This window comes from Scleropages formosus, chromosome 9, assembly GCF_900964775.1.
Source record: "Scleropages formosus chromosome 9, fSclFor1.1, whole genome shotgun sequence".
NCBI lineage: Eukaryota > Metazoa > Chordata > Actinopteri > Osteoglossiformes > Osteoglossidae > Scleropages > Scleropages formosus.
The window spans coordinates 9,631,262-9,647,416 of NC_041814.1; the positions used below are offsets into that span (position 1 = coordinate 9,631,262).

Here is a 16,155-nt window from a genome sequence, read left to right on the forward strand (position 1 = left end):
CTTAATCCATAACTCTGTGTAGACATATAAGCAGAGATATTTGGCTACCATTTCTTACTGCCACCTATGTAGTGAGGCTGTAGTGGTTCACATCTTAACTCATTCATTTTGTGTCTAACAAGTTGTTTTATTCATTTCTCTGTAGGATGAACGTGAAGCAAGAGAAATGGTGAAGCGAGAGCAAGATGAAGCATACCGCTTGTCTTTAGAAGCTGACCGCAGAAAGGTTTGAGACATTCCTTGTAATCCCCAGCACGGTGTTTTTTTTTTTTAACCTCAGGGTTTTTTCCCCATATTTTTATTATTTTGTGATTCTTGTTTATTATTTAGAATTTTATGATGGAGATTTCAGCAAGGCTCAGTAGGAAGCTAATAATCTTCTCTCCAATTTTCTTGATTCGCAACTGACTTTATACTTCGTTTTCAGATATTAACTGGTTTTACCTACAGTCATACACTCACAATAAAGAAAATGTAAGATAATACTGCTCCACAGAAGAGCTACGAAAACAACAACTTTAAAATATGTGCCAGAGCTAGAGGACACAAGTTTTGATACTTTAGTCATAGCTAAACTACAGAGAATTAACTAGATATATGTTGCTAAAACCATAATTTTTAATTGTAGTTTATTGGTCTGTTTTTCACAAGAACTTAATAGGGTTCTGCATCATATTTTGTTTTTCATGACCATTTGCCATGTCACTTGACTGCGTTGCTGACATTTAAGGCAGATTCATATGTAACGAATATGACCCCTGGTGCTTGCAGAGAGAGGCCCAGGAGAGGGAAGAGGCAGAACAGGTTCGTCTGGAGCAAATCCGAAAAGAACAGGAAGAGGAGCGTGAGGTAAGGTCACTGCCAAAAGAAGGGTGAGCAGTAGAAAATATTCCTCTCAAGAACAGGTGAACACCTGCTATGAATATCTTTCATATGGTTAATGGAACAGGGTTGAGTCATGAAGCTGTACTTCCTTCTAAGTGTATGATGGAAACATGTTGACAGGGCTGTTGTTCCTTTCCTAAATATTAACACATGAATTTCTTGTCAATGGGACCATTTGTTAATGTTCTCTATGATCCCTTAATGGAAGGTATATCCAGGAGAGAATGCATTAAGCTGCAGACCATAGCGTGGCTTCTTCTCAGTTGTGTTGTACATCAGCGTTTTTGTCCTTTTGTCTGTTCTGGGTCAGGCAAGCTTTTATTAAAACCGAATAAACAGAGGGATGACAATAAGCAAGCACACAAAAAGGAAAACACTTAATTGCACGCCACTTTCAGCATCTATTCTGCAATTATATCTTCTTTTATTATGATTATTGAATATTTGCTCAGTTGCAAATGGCGGCTGTCGAAGCGGCTGTCGCAGATGATTTGTCACATTAGTTAAACATCTGTCAACAAAGACGAGTCTGGTTTTAATTATTTTACTATTCCCTGCTCACTTTCGTGGCCGAGGCAAAAGGCCTGTTTGTGTGTCATAGTGTAGACATTCGGAAATATGATATCCCCCAATACGATTCACGTTTGGACTCACCATTTAGATGACCTGTCTCATATGGGCTGACCGCACGTGCTGTTTTCAGAGGCCAGATCAGAGACAAACACAAACGGGGTGGAAGCAGGGGGATGGGTCAGGCTTTGTGGAGTAAACTGGTCATGAGGACCTGTTTGATTATGTTGCGTTTGCTTTCCTTCAGCTGGCCGACCTTTCATATCTGCACTGACGTATGGGTTGGTGTTTGTTGTGTATGAAAAACTGGTGAGGTGTCAACCTTGGGAACTCACTGCATTTTCTGAGTCTGCTTTGTGCACTGAGTGCTTCGTTTGACGAGAGACTTCAGATCCTCCACCTGCCCAGTGTTAGCAATGAGCCCCAGGCACTGACAGAACTGCACACACTGTACAGGTAAAGCCAACAGGGTGGAGAGATCTTCAGTTTAGTCTCTGTACAATTACCTGCAGAGTTCAGTGCTTAAGTATCCTTTTTATTTGGAGTTGTATGTTAGAACACATATTCAAACATTGTATTTATCAGTGGGCAGCTGGTAGTGTATTGGTTAGAGTTGCTGCCTTGTTTGCATCCCACCTCCAGCTCCAGTATCCTTGAGCAAAGTGGTAAATTGCTCTAGTCTTTACCCAGCTCTGTAAATGGGTAAATAACTGTATATGGCTTAATGTTGTAAGTTGCTTTGGAGAAAAGTATCTGCTAAATGAATAAATGTAAATGTAAACTCTTTGTCTGTCACCACTGCAGCAATGACAGCTATAGGCCATAAAAACTTATCTGCCCAAAGAGATTTGTGAAGTGGCAAACCATATGCTTATGGCACTCTTTGGGCTGTTAAAATAAAGTATTTAGAAAGACATCACATTCAGAGGACATTACTTTGTGAGATTCTCTGTTACTCTGAAAGAGGAGGAAAGGTAGGGCACATGGCTCTTGTGGCACCAGTAGAAGGACAGCTGTCCTGGGCATTCAGAAGGGTGTCTCCTCGGCTTCGGAGAAGAATTCCTGGTTTCACAGACATTGTCTGCAAGTAAACAAGGCAGCATGATGTCCTCCATCTGGAGCCGAGCCAACCACACAGACCTCCAGTCTGTCAGTGATGTGCTATGCCTTTTCCATGATGCTACTTTTAACAAAGCAAACACAAAACTGAATAACAATCATAATGGCAGAAAAGCTAAATGTAATATGTGACTTATGTCTTTTTTGTACAATGATGGATTAAAGGGATATCTGGTGGTTTGCATGTAAAAATGTGGGGGTGGTGGTTGGGGGTCAGGGAGCAACAATGTCATTGTGCTTTGGTGACTGGGCCTGCCACCCCTGTCAGGTGCACACGTCTGTCCTCTTTAGTGGTTTTTTCCTGTGGTGAAAAGGTGCTTATGAGTGTTCTTTGTGCAAAAACAGGCCCTTGGATGCAGCAGCCTGGATCCGGGTGGGAGGAGTATTCCCGAAGGGCCCTTTATGCAGCCCTCCCCGGGGGAGTGGGCTTGGGGGCCACTCCGGCACACGCACACAAAGACAGGAGCTGCTAATGAGCTACTGTTGTACACTTTTATGAAATATAATTGCATTACGGTTGGTAAATAAAGCTGCCGTGTGTTGTCACAGCATATGCTGCTGACTGTCAAAACAGGAAAAACAAGCTGTAGGTGAAAACCACACCGGGGCAGCAGGTCCTGATCTGTGATTTCAGTGGTCTGATTAATTCCCCTGTTGTCCTTTTTTATTTTTTGTAGTTTTTTGTTTTTGTTTCTTTAAATGGTAGATTTTTACTCAAACATACTGTTTATATTGTCATTACTCTGAGTCTGTCAAAATAAATGTCAAGTTCAAAAGAGGGTTCTCTAGTTATTGCTGCCATATTGCAAATATCAACAATAATGTTACTGTTACTACTAGTGTTAAGGCAATATATACTGTTGTTACTGCGGGTGGTATTTAGGTTAACACTACATATTTCATTTTTTAGGTACAAAGAATAAGGCCTTAAAATATTCATCAAACATCAAAATATTTAAATATGTTGTTACATTAAAACATAACCTATTAAATTATATTAACTTTTCTATCATCTTTCATCCATACCTTTCCCAGGCCATCCGTCTGTCCCTGGAGCAGGCCTTGCCTCCAGAGCCAGAGGAGGAGGGTGTTGAGCCAGTGAGCAAGCTGCGCATCCGGACGCCCAGCGGCGAATTCCTGGAGCGCCGCTTCCTTGGCAGCTGCAAACTGCAGGTGCTCTTTGACTTTGTGGCCTCCAAGGGCTATCCGCAGGAAGAGTTCAAACTCCTCACCACCTTTCCCCGCAGAAACGTGAGTAATCCTCTAGGGCCAGATTGAGGGCCCATACGCCCAAAGTCTCATTTACAAGCATAGCTAAAACAAGTTTCATATTGTTTCAGTAGTTGTGGGTGCTTCTTCTCGGTAGTGTCTGTTATGTCATATTTCCCTGGTGGAGTTAAAGTAGCATGCCATCATATCCTATCCTAGTTCCCTCACAAGTTTTCTTTTACAACTTTTTTTCATAAACAAGCGACAAGACAGACGGCTCCTTGGAATCCGATTGTAACATCTCTGCAGGAAAATGTTCCGTGTAATAATTGGGTTTTTAATCCCACCAACTGACTGGAGTTTGTTGCTCATCATCATCCCCTGTGTCTGGAGAGTGTGACTGTGGGGATAGTTGGACGCTTGCAGTTTAATTAAAAGCCAAGGCAGGCTAATGAGAACCTTTTTTTTCTTTCCCTCCCCCCCCCTCCCTGGGTCTGTGTTAGTGTGTGCTTTATTTCTATCCACAAGTGCATTTATAATTTGCCGAATATTAATTAGGATCCCTGTCTGCACAAAAGAGCACTGGTAACTTAAGTTACTGTCAGCAGTATCCTCTTCAGCTCCGCTGGACCCTTGCAGCACTGGCAGTAACACAATAATTAAGGAAAGGGTTGGTAAGCGCTGTGGCATGTAGCTAATGAGCATTGTTTTTAACTACCTGGTTAATTAGACTTGTGGAAACTAATATGGGATTTCCATTAATCAAGGGAAGCGTGCAGGCCTGCCCAGGCAGCCAGCCGTTAAAGCCTTCAGGGAGCATGTGCACACAAACACATGCACACATACATGTATACTTTTATGTAGATTTACAAACACATGCAGACATAGATGTATAGTTTCTACATAGGTAGATAAACACATGCACACAAACACAGGTACCCGCGCAATACATATACGTATTCACATACACATGCAAACACAAATGGTATACCCTTACACAAGCATATGATGCATAAGCACGCAGTGTTTCACAACATGCAAACTCCTGCAATACAAGTATTTGTACATATAAAGAAAGACCGAGCAGTTTATTTTATGTAAGTCTTTGGGGAAAATGGGGACGTGTCTAAGTTGAGATGTGTGTCGCATTGGAGAAAAGCATCTGCTAAATGAATAAATGTAATGTATGTAAGTTAGTGTTCTCTTTCATGGTTGTCAAACAGGCCTACCCTTCAGCACACTCTGCATCACATGCATAGCACTTATGTGTAGCCACTTCTCTGTATCCACTTTATCACTAAGGGGAGTTTTAGCACATAGTTTACGCATTGCCTCATGTTGCTTGCATGGGATTTATTTTGTGCAGTGGACAGTATATTCACTGCCACATGGGTCTGTTTCTGTACTCAATGGGTCTTGGTTACTTCACTTCTTAGTTTGACTGATGAGATCTTTTGCACTGTAATTTTAAAATTTAAGAAGTAAACAAGATTAAAAGTTCTTGTTTCATGCCACTGCCTTATGTTTCAGATTACTTTTCAGTCTATAATAATCAGCATGTAAAATTACACTCTTGGGTTAGTTAAGTAGGAAAAAAACCCTTTTTGTTTTGGGGAGTCTGTTAAATGTGTGCCAAAAGTATCTAAAGCACATGTACTGTTTGTGCGTCACTGCATTTTTGTACCATTTGAGATTTGTTATTTCATTGTAGCCTCTTTAGGCCATGCTCTGTCACCAACGCGCAGGTTATATTGTCATCTTTAAACAGTGAGCATTTAAAACATTTTGAGAACCTGTTTAGTTCTTACATTCCAGCAGGGCGGACTAAAAGAGTACCAGTTTTAGAGGAAATTGTCATTCCTGTGCAGAAACTGCTTACTGTTGCCAATTACGTGATCTGACAATGTCTAGTTAAAAGCTGTTAACCCTAAACCATTACTAAGCACCTTGTTAGTTTCCTCAGATGTCCTTTGTGCTGCTTGTGTACCAGATTGCCAGTCTGTCAAAGGATAGTGACAGCCCCGGCTTCGCTCCACTCCGCTCCACTCTGCTCCCCTGGGACCTAGGTTCTATTCACCCGGGCACCCTGCCTCCTTGGTCCTAACTGCTTGCTTTGAAGTACTCCGTTTACGCCCCTGCGCTACGTGTTGTCGTCGTTCCTGGAAGCAGATAATGATCTCCCACTGCTTCAGTAATTGGCCAAATAAACACTTGACAACTCGATTTTAAAACAGACGAGCTATTTGGTTTTAATTAACATGGAAACTAAATGGCTTCATCAAAGAAATTCATTATTACAGCTGCACGTTTGGGAGTGTTTGAATTATACCTTTTGTATATTTATTTTACTTTCCCTTTCCGGTATATGTTTTATTTCGACTCTAAGTATTTGTCGTCTTTTATTTCACGTTATAATGTTAATTTTTCTTTCAGTACTTTGGATGCAGGCAAGAATCTGACTTTAGAGCGTTTGCAGTTTTGTGGCATTTTGATGTGACTGCTGAATAGTACCCAAGATTTAAGACCTTGGGGACAGTATGTTGACTTTTGAAAATATTCGCTTTTTACTTGATTAACTCAGCTGTATCATTTGCTTTTTTCTTTGTCTAAAGGCATTTTAATGTTAAACAACGTTCTGATGTCAAATTTGACCGGAATGTACAAAAGAGTATTTTGTAGTTAGGTTTAAACTGTAATTGCATGGGCTCATACTCCAGAGCCTGTAAGTGCAGTTCATAGCCACCATCTTATGTTTGATAAAATCTTCCCCGTTGAATGACTTCAGTTGTATTTACTGTGTATCTTAACTAGAGGTGCAACTGCAGAGTTTATATCTTGTTATTCTGTGGTGCATTGCTTAGAATAATCTTAATTACACTTCATATATTTCTAATTTACTGTTTCTTGTAATTACGATGTAATCATTCCCATTTGCCATATTCAATGTACTATAAGCCAAAATGAGACAAATGAAATTTAATATTTTACATACTGTCCATCTGAGAAGCTTTTATTTGTATTTATTTGCTTTAACAATATTTTATTAATTTCTCTACAAAACTATCCATCTGACTACAAGCTTACCTTGACACCATTAGTCTCACTGACATCAACCAGGTAGTCTACTAAATGCTTAGACATTTTTCCAAAAATTAAACTTGATATTACAAGTTTCTTTTAAAATGTTCTGTCTAGAATAGCTTCTAGTCAGTTTCTAAAGCCAACTACACATTTTGTAGAATGTGGGTAACAGGTTTGTGCTAAGTGATTGTAAAGAATACTGAATTCTTCCTTTCCCAAGGCCCAAAAATCACAAACAAAATAAATACTATTATTTATAAATTTTGTACATGTAGTTGCATTTAACTATTCCAGTGATTTAGCTAGTCTGCTAGTTAGACAAGATCAGCTAATTTGGAAATTGTAGCTGCTCGCTGGAAAACTTGCCATGTGTCCTCATTGTTGCTGATAACCCTGTGTTAACTCCTCAAATATTATTGCATGTCAGTGATGCTGTTGTGCCAAAGTATTAACGTTTTACAAACAGCCCAATGTGTTCATTATTCTTTCTTATGACAATACTTGTATAAAATTAAAAATTGAAGTATTTCTTTCAGAATGGTTTTAGTCCAGCATTTCAAAATTATGAATCATTCATGAACTTCATTGACTCAAACCAAAGAAACCAGTTAGTTTTACCCTTATACTACTTATGTTTTTTTTTTTTTTTTTTTTTTTTTGCCCTTGGCAAAGCATGTTTGGAGTGATTGAAAGGAGGTGGTAGTAAGATTGTAGTTGCATGTTTGTTTATGACATTCTTTCGAGTTTGTCATTGTAGAGCACTAAGATACTCAGAAGGTAATGACATCTTTTTATAGACTATACAGAGCTTTTATATCTTATCGGCAGAGTTTTTTTGCTTACTTAAAAGTCACATGTGGTGACATGCCACATGCTTCACCATCTCATGTGGAGTGAGGTGTTTAAAGGGCCCTGTTCTTCAAGCTTCCTCTTCAAAAGGGCCATGTGGGGAATGAGAAAGGGACTGGATAAGGAGAAAGTGGAAGAAAACAACAGCTTTGTTTATTGACAGATGCTTCTGTGCTTACAGTTTGTTAATTGGATAAGTGTAAACAATCGCCGATGGTGCTTGTCTCCTGTGTCAGTGTGGCACCTTTCTGACTACTCCTTACCAAGCGTTTTAATGAGAGCATTAAAAAGAACCCCCTCCACACACAGACATGCATTTACCCCTCCCTCACATTACACCCACATGCGATCATACCTCACGCCACCGGGTCGTAGCGTAACCACCAGGCTCATTAGCATTGCCTGTAATATGCCAAATGCTGGGACAACAATGGTGGTGAGGCATGCACCCAGGTCTTGTTTGCAAAACATTGTGATGTCATTTGTTAGCACTCCATCTTCCCTTCAACTGCTTAGTGTATGGGTCCATGACACCCTCTCTGCATGCCGCCCCCGTGCTTCAGTGTCATGCTGAGAAACACGCAGCCTTAATTGCATGTAAATCAGGTGTCACACAAACAAGTGAAACTGCCTCTGTGGGTGTGTCACAAAGGGCCCTCATTCAACAATGAAGCCCTCAGCTGTCTTGTTAATCATACCAAACAATCTTGGATCCATTACAATATTTAAATTTTTTTTGAGTAGTGTCATTTGTGTTCACTTTTGACATTTACAGAAAAATCTAACTTCTTAACACATGAGTTTTGATTCTTTACCATTTTGGTTTAGTGCAGATTTAGTTTTGTAATTGCCTCCTCTTTGTATCTTCCACTCCAGCAGCACTATGTGAGAGCTGCCTAAAGCATTCACTATAAGCGAATTCACAAAATATTGAGCTGTTTATATTTACAAAGATTAACACCTAAGCATGTGTAAAAAAAAATCTGTAGTCTCTCTAACTCAGAAAAGAACTGGAGTGGAAGGGAGTACAGTTCATACCAAAGCCCCCAACACTTTCACACGTGCAGTAGATTTAGCACTTAGACCAGATTCCGAAAATACATGTACATGTTGACATACATGGATTGATTGAAGTGTGGTGAAATCAAGGTAAGCCTTGTGGCACTTTTGAAGTTTAGCTAAAGGTTTTGGTATAGTATCTGATAGGCTTTTCGGGCTTATAAGAGTAGCTTTCTTTATTTCATTTTCTTTAAGCCTGAGCAAAAAAAAAAAAAAAAAAGCATATATCTGGATATTTTTGTAATATACTTTTAGAAGTAGTAGTATCTTAAAAAAAAAAAAAAAAAAACATTTGTGCTCTTCTTTGTGTAGTTTGTTTGGATGTCTGGAAGGCTTCCGAAAGTGCATTTTTAAAATGAAAAAATATAACTGTAATAAAAATGCCATAAAAGTGAAATTCCATGATTGGTGAACTGTGACATTGCACAAAGCAATTTTGCCTTTTTAAGAAACTATAAAAGGCAGTAGTGAGATATTGAATAGAGCTGATACGAATTGGAAAGTAGTGAGAGAATTGTTAGTAATTTTGGAGCATTCTAAATAATCATTGAAGTACTTCAAAAATCTTCTCTTTCTGGAAGACTCATTTTCACATTCCCATAAAACCAATTTTTCTTTGACCCATTGGCACGTTTTTATATTGTGTTCTGTTATTCTAATTTGCATATAGTTTTTGAAGTTATATTCATATAACTTAGTGTTCTCTCCCCCCCCCCCCTTTTTTTTTTTTATTTTTTTTATTTTTTATTTTTAATTTATTTCCCCCCTTTAGTACAGATGTCTTCAGAGGAAGAACTGCTTAGTATATTAAGTGGCTTTTGTCCTGACCACAGTGATAGTCTGGGTTCTGGTTGTTAATTACTGTCTTGGTGATCATAATAGGAGGGCTAATCTCTTGCCGTCACCCACAAGAAACAGATAAGCCCCTGTCACAAGTTGCCCATCACAGTGCTGAGCACGAGGACACAGGTGTTGGACTGTACCCTATGTAATGCGAGAAGCACCACTGATTATGTGCCTTTAGCCAGGATCAAAGGTCTTGTGTTGGACAAGATGGACTACAGGCTTGTTAATAGAGGTTGCAGAATGATTCACAGTGAGTGGCTGAAAGATTTAACAAAGCAGTAAGAACATTATTATTATTATTATTATTATTATTATTATTATTATTACTTTTTTGTGCCTTTACAGCATTTAAGTTCAGGTAAAATACTGTGAAAGTAGCTGATATTAGATTTTATTCATAACTGCTTTTTGCTCTGCTTTTCTTAAGTGCAAATAAGGATGTAAAGGAGGAGTAGTTAGGTTCTCAATTTGACTGCATCACCACACTATGCCGCAGCAACTCTCACTTTCTCTGTGGCCAGTCTTCCTGGAGTCTGGGGCTGTTCAGTTTGAATCTGAGTCTTGTGAAAGCAAATATGGCCAATCTCTCAGGCAATCAGAACCTGGAAGCTTAAAGAACTTCTCATCTGATTTACTGACTCAATACCTCACTTTTCCAGTTGGCTGTAAGAAAAATACAGTATATTATAACAGAACTCTAGGTACTTTTAGCTGTCCTAGCAGCTAGGGACACAGTGTGAATCTGAGCATAATAATTCATTAACTTGTGCTATTGTTATTACAGAATGATTTTATCATTGCAATTATTAGTCCGGTTACCATATGCCAGCTGTGGGATGTTTTCACTTTGTACAGTGATATCAGTCATAACAAGGGTACTAGGGTCCCTCCCCAGTGTTACATTATGTTTACATTTAATCATATAGCCTGCACTTTTCTCCAAAGTAACTTAAAATGCTAATCTACCTACCACTTAGTTATTTATTCAGTTGGGCTCTTTTGAGTTGGTACCTTCCTCAAGGGTACTAGAGCAATAGTAGTGGTATGAATATATAAGTTTTCATTGCAATCATCAGACCTATGGTAAAACACTTTCTCAACTGTTGAAATACTGTAAAAGTCATGACTTTACTGTAGCAGTTGTTTGACAAAGAGACTTGCATTTTAATTGTATACATGGTTATACATCTGGATATTTGCTAGAATAGTATTGTATACCATTCTTACTGTAGGATCTCTGAGACTGAGTCCTCTGGCCATATGCTTACAAGCCCAACTTGTCACTCTTGATGCTGCTGTAGTGATGAAACTTCTGCATAATGTGTATAAGCCAATCAGTATTCCAGTAATATGTATGTAACTCCTGGATTGTTTTTTTTTTTTTCCCTTTTATCTCCCTTCTTGCAGATAACCCAGTTAGACCCTGCTTGGACTTTCCTGGAGGCCAAATTGTTTCCTCAGGAGACTCTCTTTTTGGAAGCCAAGGAGTAAGACTGTTGTGGCATAAAGAGGCAGGCTAGAGTAGTAAAGAACCACATTGTGTTTCCTGCCTGTCAGCAGAGACCTCTCTCTCTCCCTCTCTCTCACACACACACACACACACACACACACACACACACACACACACACACACACACACACACACACACACATCATAAGGACACACTGAAGTTGAAACCCACATACCAAACAATACACACACAGAAGACACAATGTTCCGTTCTGCTATCCTTGTGTGCAACATGCATGCGCACATACATACTTACATCCATACAGGTATGCTTACATGCATGCACCAAATCTCACAGCCACACTAACATACACACCTCACTTAAATGCAGTGTCTTCATATTCTCTGTCCACATTTACAAAAAAAAAAAAAAAAGACTTTTCCCCAAAATCGCTTCTTTTGAGACATATTTTGTGTGTGAAGGAGGAAAAGAAAAAAGCAAAAGGACATTTGGGGAATGCTGGACTCTCTCCATTATAATTACTACCTTAACCCTTGCCCCCTTCTTGCCAGTGTACAGTGCCCAAGGTATGGACACATCCACTGCAACTTGCTTTAATGGCTTAATGTCCCAACCTTGAAGCGCAAGTACTGATTACCTACCTACTACATAAAAATCCACCCCTTTTGTTTCTCAATCCCTTTTGTTAAATGCTGTATCAAGTTTAGTTTGATATACACAATATAAAATATATAAATACATATTTGCCTGAGCCAGCTCTCTTTCTCAAAACACACATGCATGCAACTGTTTTTGGATCTAATTTTAAGCTTTGTATTATGAAAATTATTTTCTAATTTATGTGTAAATGTCATTACAGATTAGCAGAGCTGTTTCAGTCCTACCTTGAGGAATTCAGTGTTATTTTAGGTGGACATTTTGGGTTGGGTAGTCTGTCAATATAATTTCATATTGCCTCCAAGGATTATGTTAATATTTTATTACACAGAATTAGTTATTATTGCATATTTATTTTTTAATTGTGCTGCCCATTTACCCCAAGAATCAGGGTTTCCCAGTTATAGTAATTTAAAATTTATCTTCCTCTTATAGTGTGTTCATAAGCTTTTTTTTTTTTTTTTTTTTTTTTTTTAATTTAAATTTTTTGCCAATGCTGTGATTGTTAATATCTTTATTTACCTGCAGTGGGATTCTTATATTGGCATCTGAGTGCAAACATTAAACTCTACTCAGGACTCTTTAGTTGGCTTCTGGGATTCTTCCTCGAGATTGCAGCTGTTTCGCCTCATGCCCACATGAATAGAAATACTTTTTTTTTTTTTTTAAATCTTTCATTGCATTTACGTAATTTGTTATGCTGAACTTTGACAGTAGAACATAGGGAGTCTGAAAGTTTCAGCTCAAGACAGGGGGGTGATGGCCCTAGATAGGGAAAGGCGATGTGTAGGGATATAGGTTAGAGAGCACTTTAGTCATCATGTGGCCTGGTCAGGTACCCTTCAAGACCCAGTGTTACTCTGTGCTGCACGTAGTATACTTACCTTAAATCTCTTCAGACCTTTTAGAGATGATGTGTCAGTAGAAACAATGATTGTCTCTGCCTATGGAGGAGCTTTGATGCCATTCAGTGTGGCCCTGTGACCTAAGTAAACCTAAAGAATATTTTTTGCCGGGAACTTGCTGATCATTGAGAGAACTCAAATGATTTCTATTAATGTGTTTCAGCAGGAGGGAAGTGGCATTTCATCTCTTTCTAAATTTTTGTTTTAATTCCATATTTTTATGTGACACCATTCATATTGCCGCATGACAAGATGTAGCTGAGAACTCCGAGTTAATTGTCTGGGCAGATGTTTAAACAGTGAAAACACGCCTAATAAAATTCTGAAAGGTTTTATTGTGAACCCCAATCACCAAAGGCTTATCCCTTGTTTTTGTTTTCCTCTCATTAAGCTGCTGCTTCTTATTTATTTTTATTTCTTTATTAGCTTTAGGAACAGCATTGGGTCACAGCAACATACAGGCAGACACCGTACGCTGAAAAACTGCAAATAAAACACTTCAGTCATCCACATATTTACAGAAGAAACCATAGCATTAAAGTATGTTTCATTGCCAAGTATGTAAGAGTGACCAGCCTATGTTGCATAACTTCACCAAAAAAGGAACTTGGGTTGTGGTTTAACAAGAAAATGTGGGGACAACTCAAGATTTTTTGTTTTTTAAATTTTTGAATGAACCCCATTTCAGTAAGCTTGTATGCTGTCACATTCCCAGAATAAATGTATCAATGTGTCCTGAAAGACTTTGCTGTTTGTTTTAAAGCTTTACTTCAATTCAGTGTAAACAAGAAGGGAAATCTGCCTAGGTGTGGCTACCTTTACTAACACTTTTACAAAACACACCGGTAGAGTTGGATGTCCAAGGGAGTGCTGTGGACAATGGATCATTTGTTCCTTCTCAAAAACACCTTGCTATAAAACTGTTCTTAGGCTAGTGTTTTATATCTCTTCTACAATCACGTAAGAGAGCTTTGTAATTGAATTCTCTTGCTATCCAGTCAGTGTTTTGTCAACTGGAACCTTGGTAGCTTAGAATGACTTGTATACAATATCAGTCTGCATAGCGGACGAGTTATAGTCATGGTCTGAAACAGTCTAATCTGGCTAAAATGTATTATGTCATCTATGTACTGCAGCAGTGGTGAACAAAGTGAAATACATACTTTACTACTTTAAGGAATTCTGTCCACGATTCAATGTTTTACGAGGGGAAAAATGGAAATTGGACTGCTGCTTCAGACCAGGGGATCCAGAGGACCTTTTCACAATGGGAGGTATACCAGTCTATTGTAGACGGTGTATTTTAGCTTTACTGTAAAGTGTTTTGTGTCCATCCGATACTTTCTGAACATCAGTCTTATTTAGAAGCAACATCTGCTGACAAAAAGTAAAAACAAGTCAAACTTAAGAGTTGACATCTGTGCCTGAAAAACCAGTTTGTTTTTCTGACACTACCTGGAAAGTGAATGAGTTCCTTGCTCATCTGGGAGAAATAAGTACTTGGAGGAACCCTGCACATGAGGAAATAGTGTTCCATGGCCCCGATTCTCTTGGAGCTGGAAAATTAAACAAACTTGATAGCACAGGAGTAGGTAATAGGCTATGAAATTTGAAGTGTGTGCAAGATCCTCTAAATTTATTGATATTAACGACACGATTTGTGTTAGATCAGTACTGTAATACTGATTTAGCATATTAAACATTCCATCATTATGCATCAAGGCCTACTTATCAACAAGTGGCAGATCTATTCTTCCTGAAGGCAAATTCAGTGGTGTGCGGTGTTACTGCCATTGCTCATAAGGTTCTCACGCAAACACTGTTCTATGTTCAATGTGTTCACTGAGTCGGGATTCTCAATAAGACACTACCCTGTGAAACCATGCGTTAATGTCAGGCCTAGCCCTGCCACTTCCTGATACACCTTGCAGCATGCTGCTACAAAGTAGGATATACACAAGTATTTTAACTTTTGTTTTTGTCATGTGAGAGGGATTCCAGTCATCCCAGTGTATGAAGAGTTGAGAAATGAATTACAGTAACGCCTTCTAACAAACTAGTTTTGAAGTTTCTACCCAGCTGTCTGTTGGGAGCCAAATGTGTAAGTAGCATTGTATTCTGGCAAGTCAATGACTAATTCTGGTTTTGTAAAATTAAGTCTTCATTTGTATTTGAAAATGATCTTCAAAATTAATACTCAGATAAATCACAGCAAGGAATTTTTCATATCTTTTTTCTTTACAGAACAATAGCTGTAACTTCATTTCAAACTAGTTTCACTTGCATTATCTGTCCGTTTACCCCAAACTAGTTTATACATGCTAAACTGTACTATAAACTCATTTTGACAGCACTGTATAGCAATAAAATCTCCTCCCAGTTGTCTTTCTCTTAATTTCCTTCTTAAAATGTTGACACATCCTTTTGGGGAAATAAACGACTGACACTAAAGACACGTTAAGATAGTGCCAGACTCTTATAGTGCTGTGCATAGAGGCAGCTGAAATTAAATAAGAGTTTAAGGAAGGGAATCTGTAGGGAAAACATGAGGGGAGCAGAGCCAGAGGCAGAGGCACCTCCAGGAGGCCCTCCCCCACAGTGGTATATTGTTTGCGTAACTATGCATGTCCTGTATTTCAATCATCTTGTGAATCACTAACATGAAAGGGCACCTGTGTTTTACAGAAGCTACTAATGATACTGTGTGTGAGGATTGAGTTGGAAATTCCAGTTGCATTATAATGAGACATGTCTCTTCAAATATAATTCAACTTGTCACTTTATGTCAGTCAAGATATCCATAAACTGGCATGCATTGACAAGTCACGATTGTTTTCCTCTGGCACAGTTAAAATTGGCATAAAGTATTTACAGTATTTTGTAGGTTTATTTGCTATTAAATGTTTCATTAGAAAAGTTTTTGTTACAGAAATAGATTTGAAATATGTTTACTAATAAATATTAATTTGCCAAGGTAATGCTTAACTTTGAAAAACAATCGCTCTAATGGAGAGATTAGAGAAAAGTCAAAATTTGTCAGTCAAAATCCATTATGATGTACATTTTGAGGTAAGTTCATGTTGATCTGTGTAGATTCATGAATAAAATTACTTTTTTCCAGAATTGAGAGTTCAGTAAACCCCATAGCCTTTGTTATGCCTTGCTCCTGATTTCTAACCTTCCATACTTTAGAGGTTGTTGCTTATAATAATAATGTGTGTTACAAAATCAATTTTGAAAATGTTGTGAGTGTGGAATTTATACTCGTTGAAATGCAGATAAGATGGGGATTAAAGTTAACATAGGATGGTATAATCAATCAGTACTTAAATATTGTTGCACAAATATACACCTCGAGATCAGCGATCAGAGGGGTCTCATTCAACAAGCTCGAAGGATGCCACAGGGGAAGCTATTTGTGTTTCTGTAAGGTATCCTGTGTGACGAGGTTTTTGTCACTAACCCACTGAACAGGAAGTATTAAGCTGCGCACGTAATTCCAG

At 38.5% G+C, this 16,155-nt stretch overlaps 1 protein-coding gene across 1 annotated transcript in view; it reads left to right on the forward strand.

Annotated features, from left to right (window-relative positions):
• Positions 1-11,230, forward strand: part of faf1 (Fas (TNFRSF6) associated factor 1) — a 79,450-nt gene extending 68,220 nt beyond the window's left edge. The window contains exons 16-19 of the mRNA XM_018726804.2: positions 146-226; positions 772-849; positions 3,610-3,825; positions 11,026-11,230. Coding sequence (XP_018582320.1) covers positions 146-226; positions 772-849; positions 3,610-3,825; positions 11,026-11,109 — 459 coding nt within the window. The 3' untranslated portion in view covers positions 11,110-11,230. The remainder of the gene's footprint in view (positions 1-145; positions 227-771; positions 850-3,609; positions 3,826-11,025) is intronic.
• Positions 11,231-16,155: the final 4,925 nt, after the last annotated feature.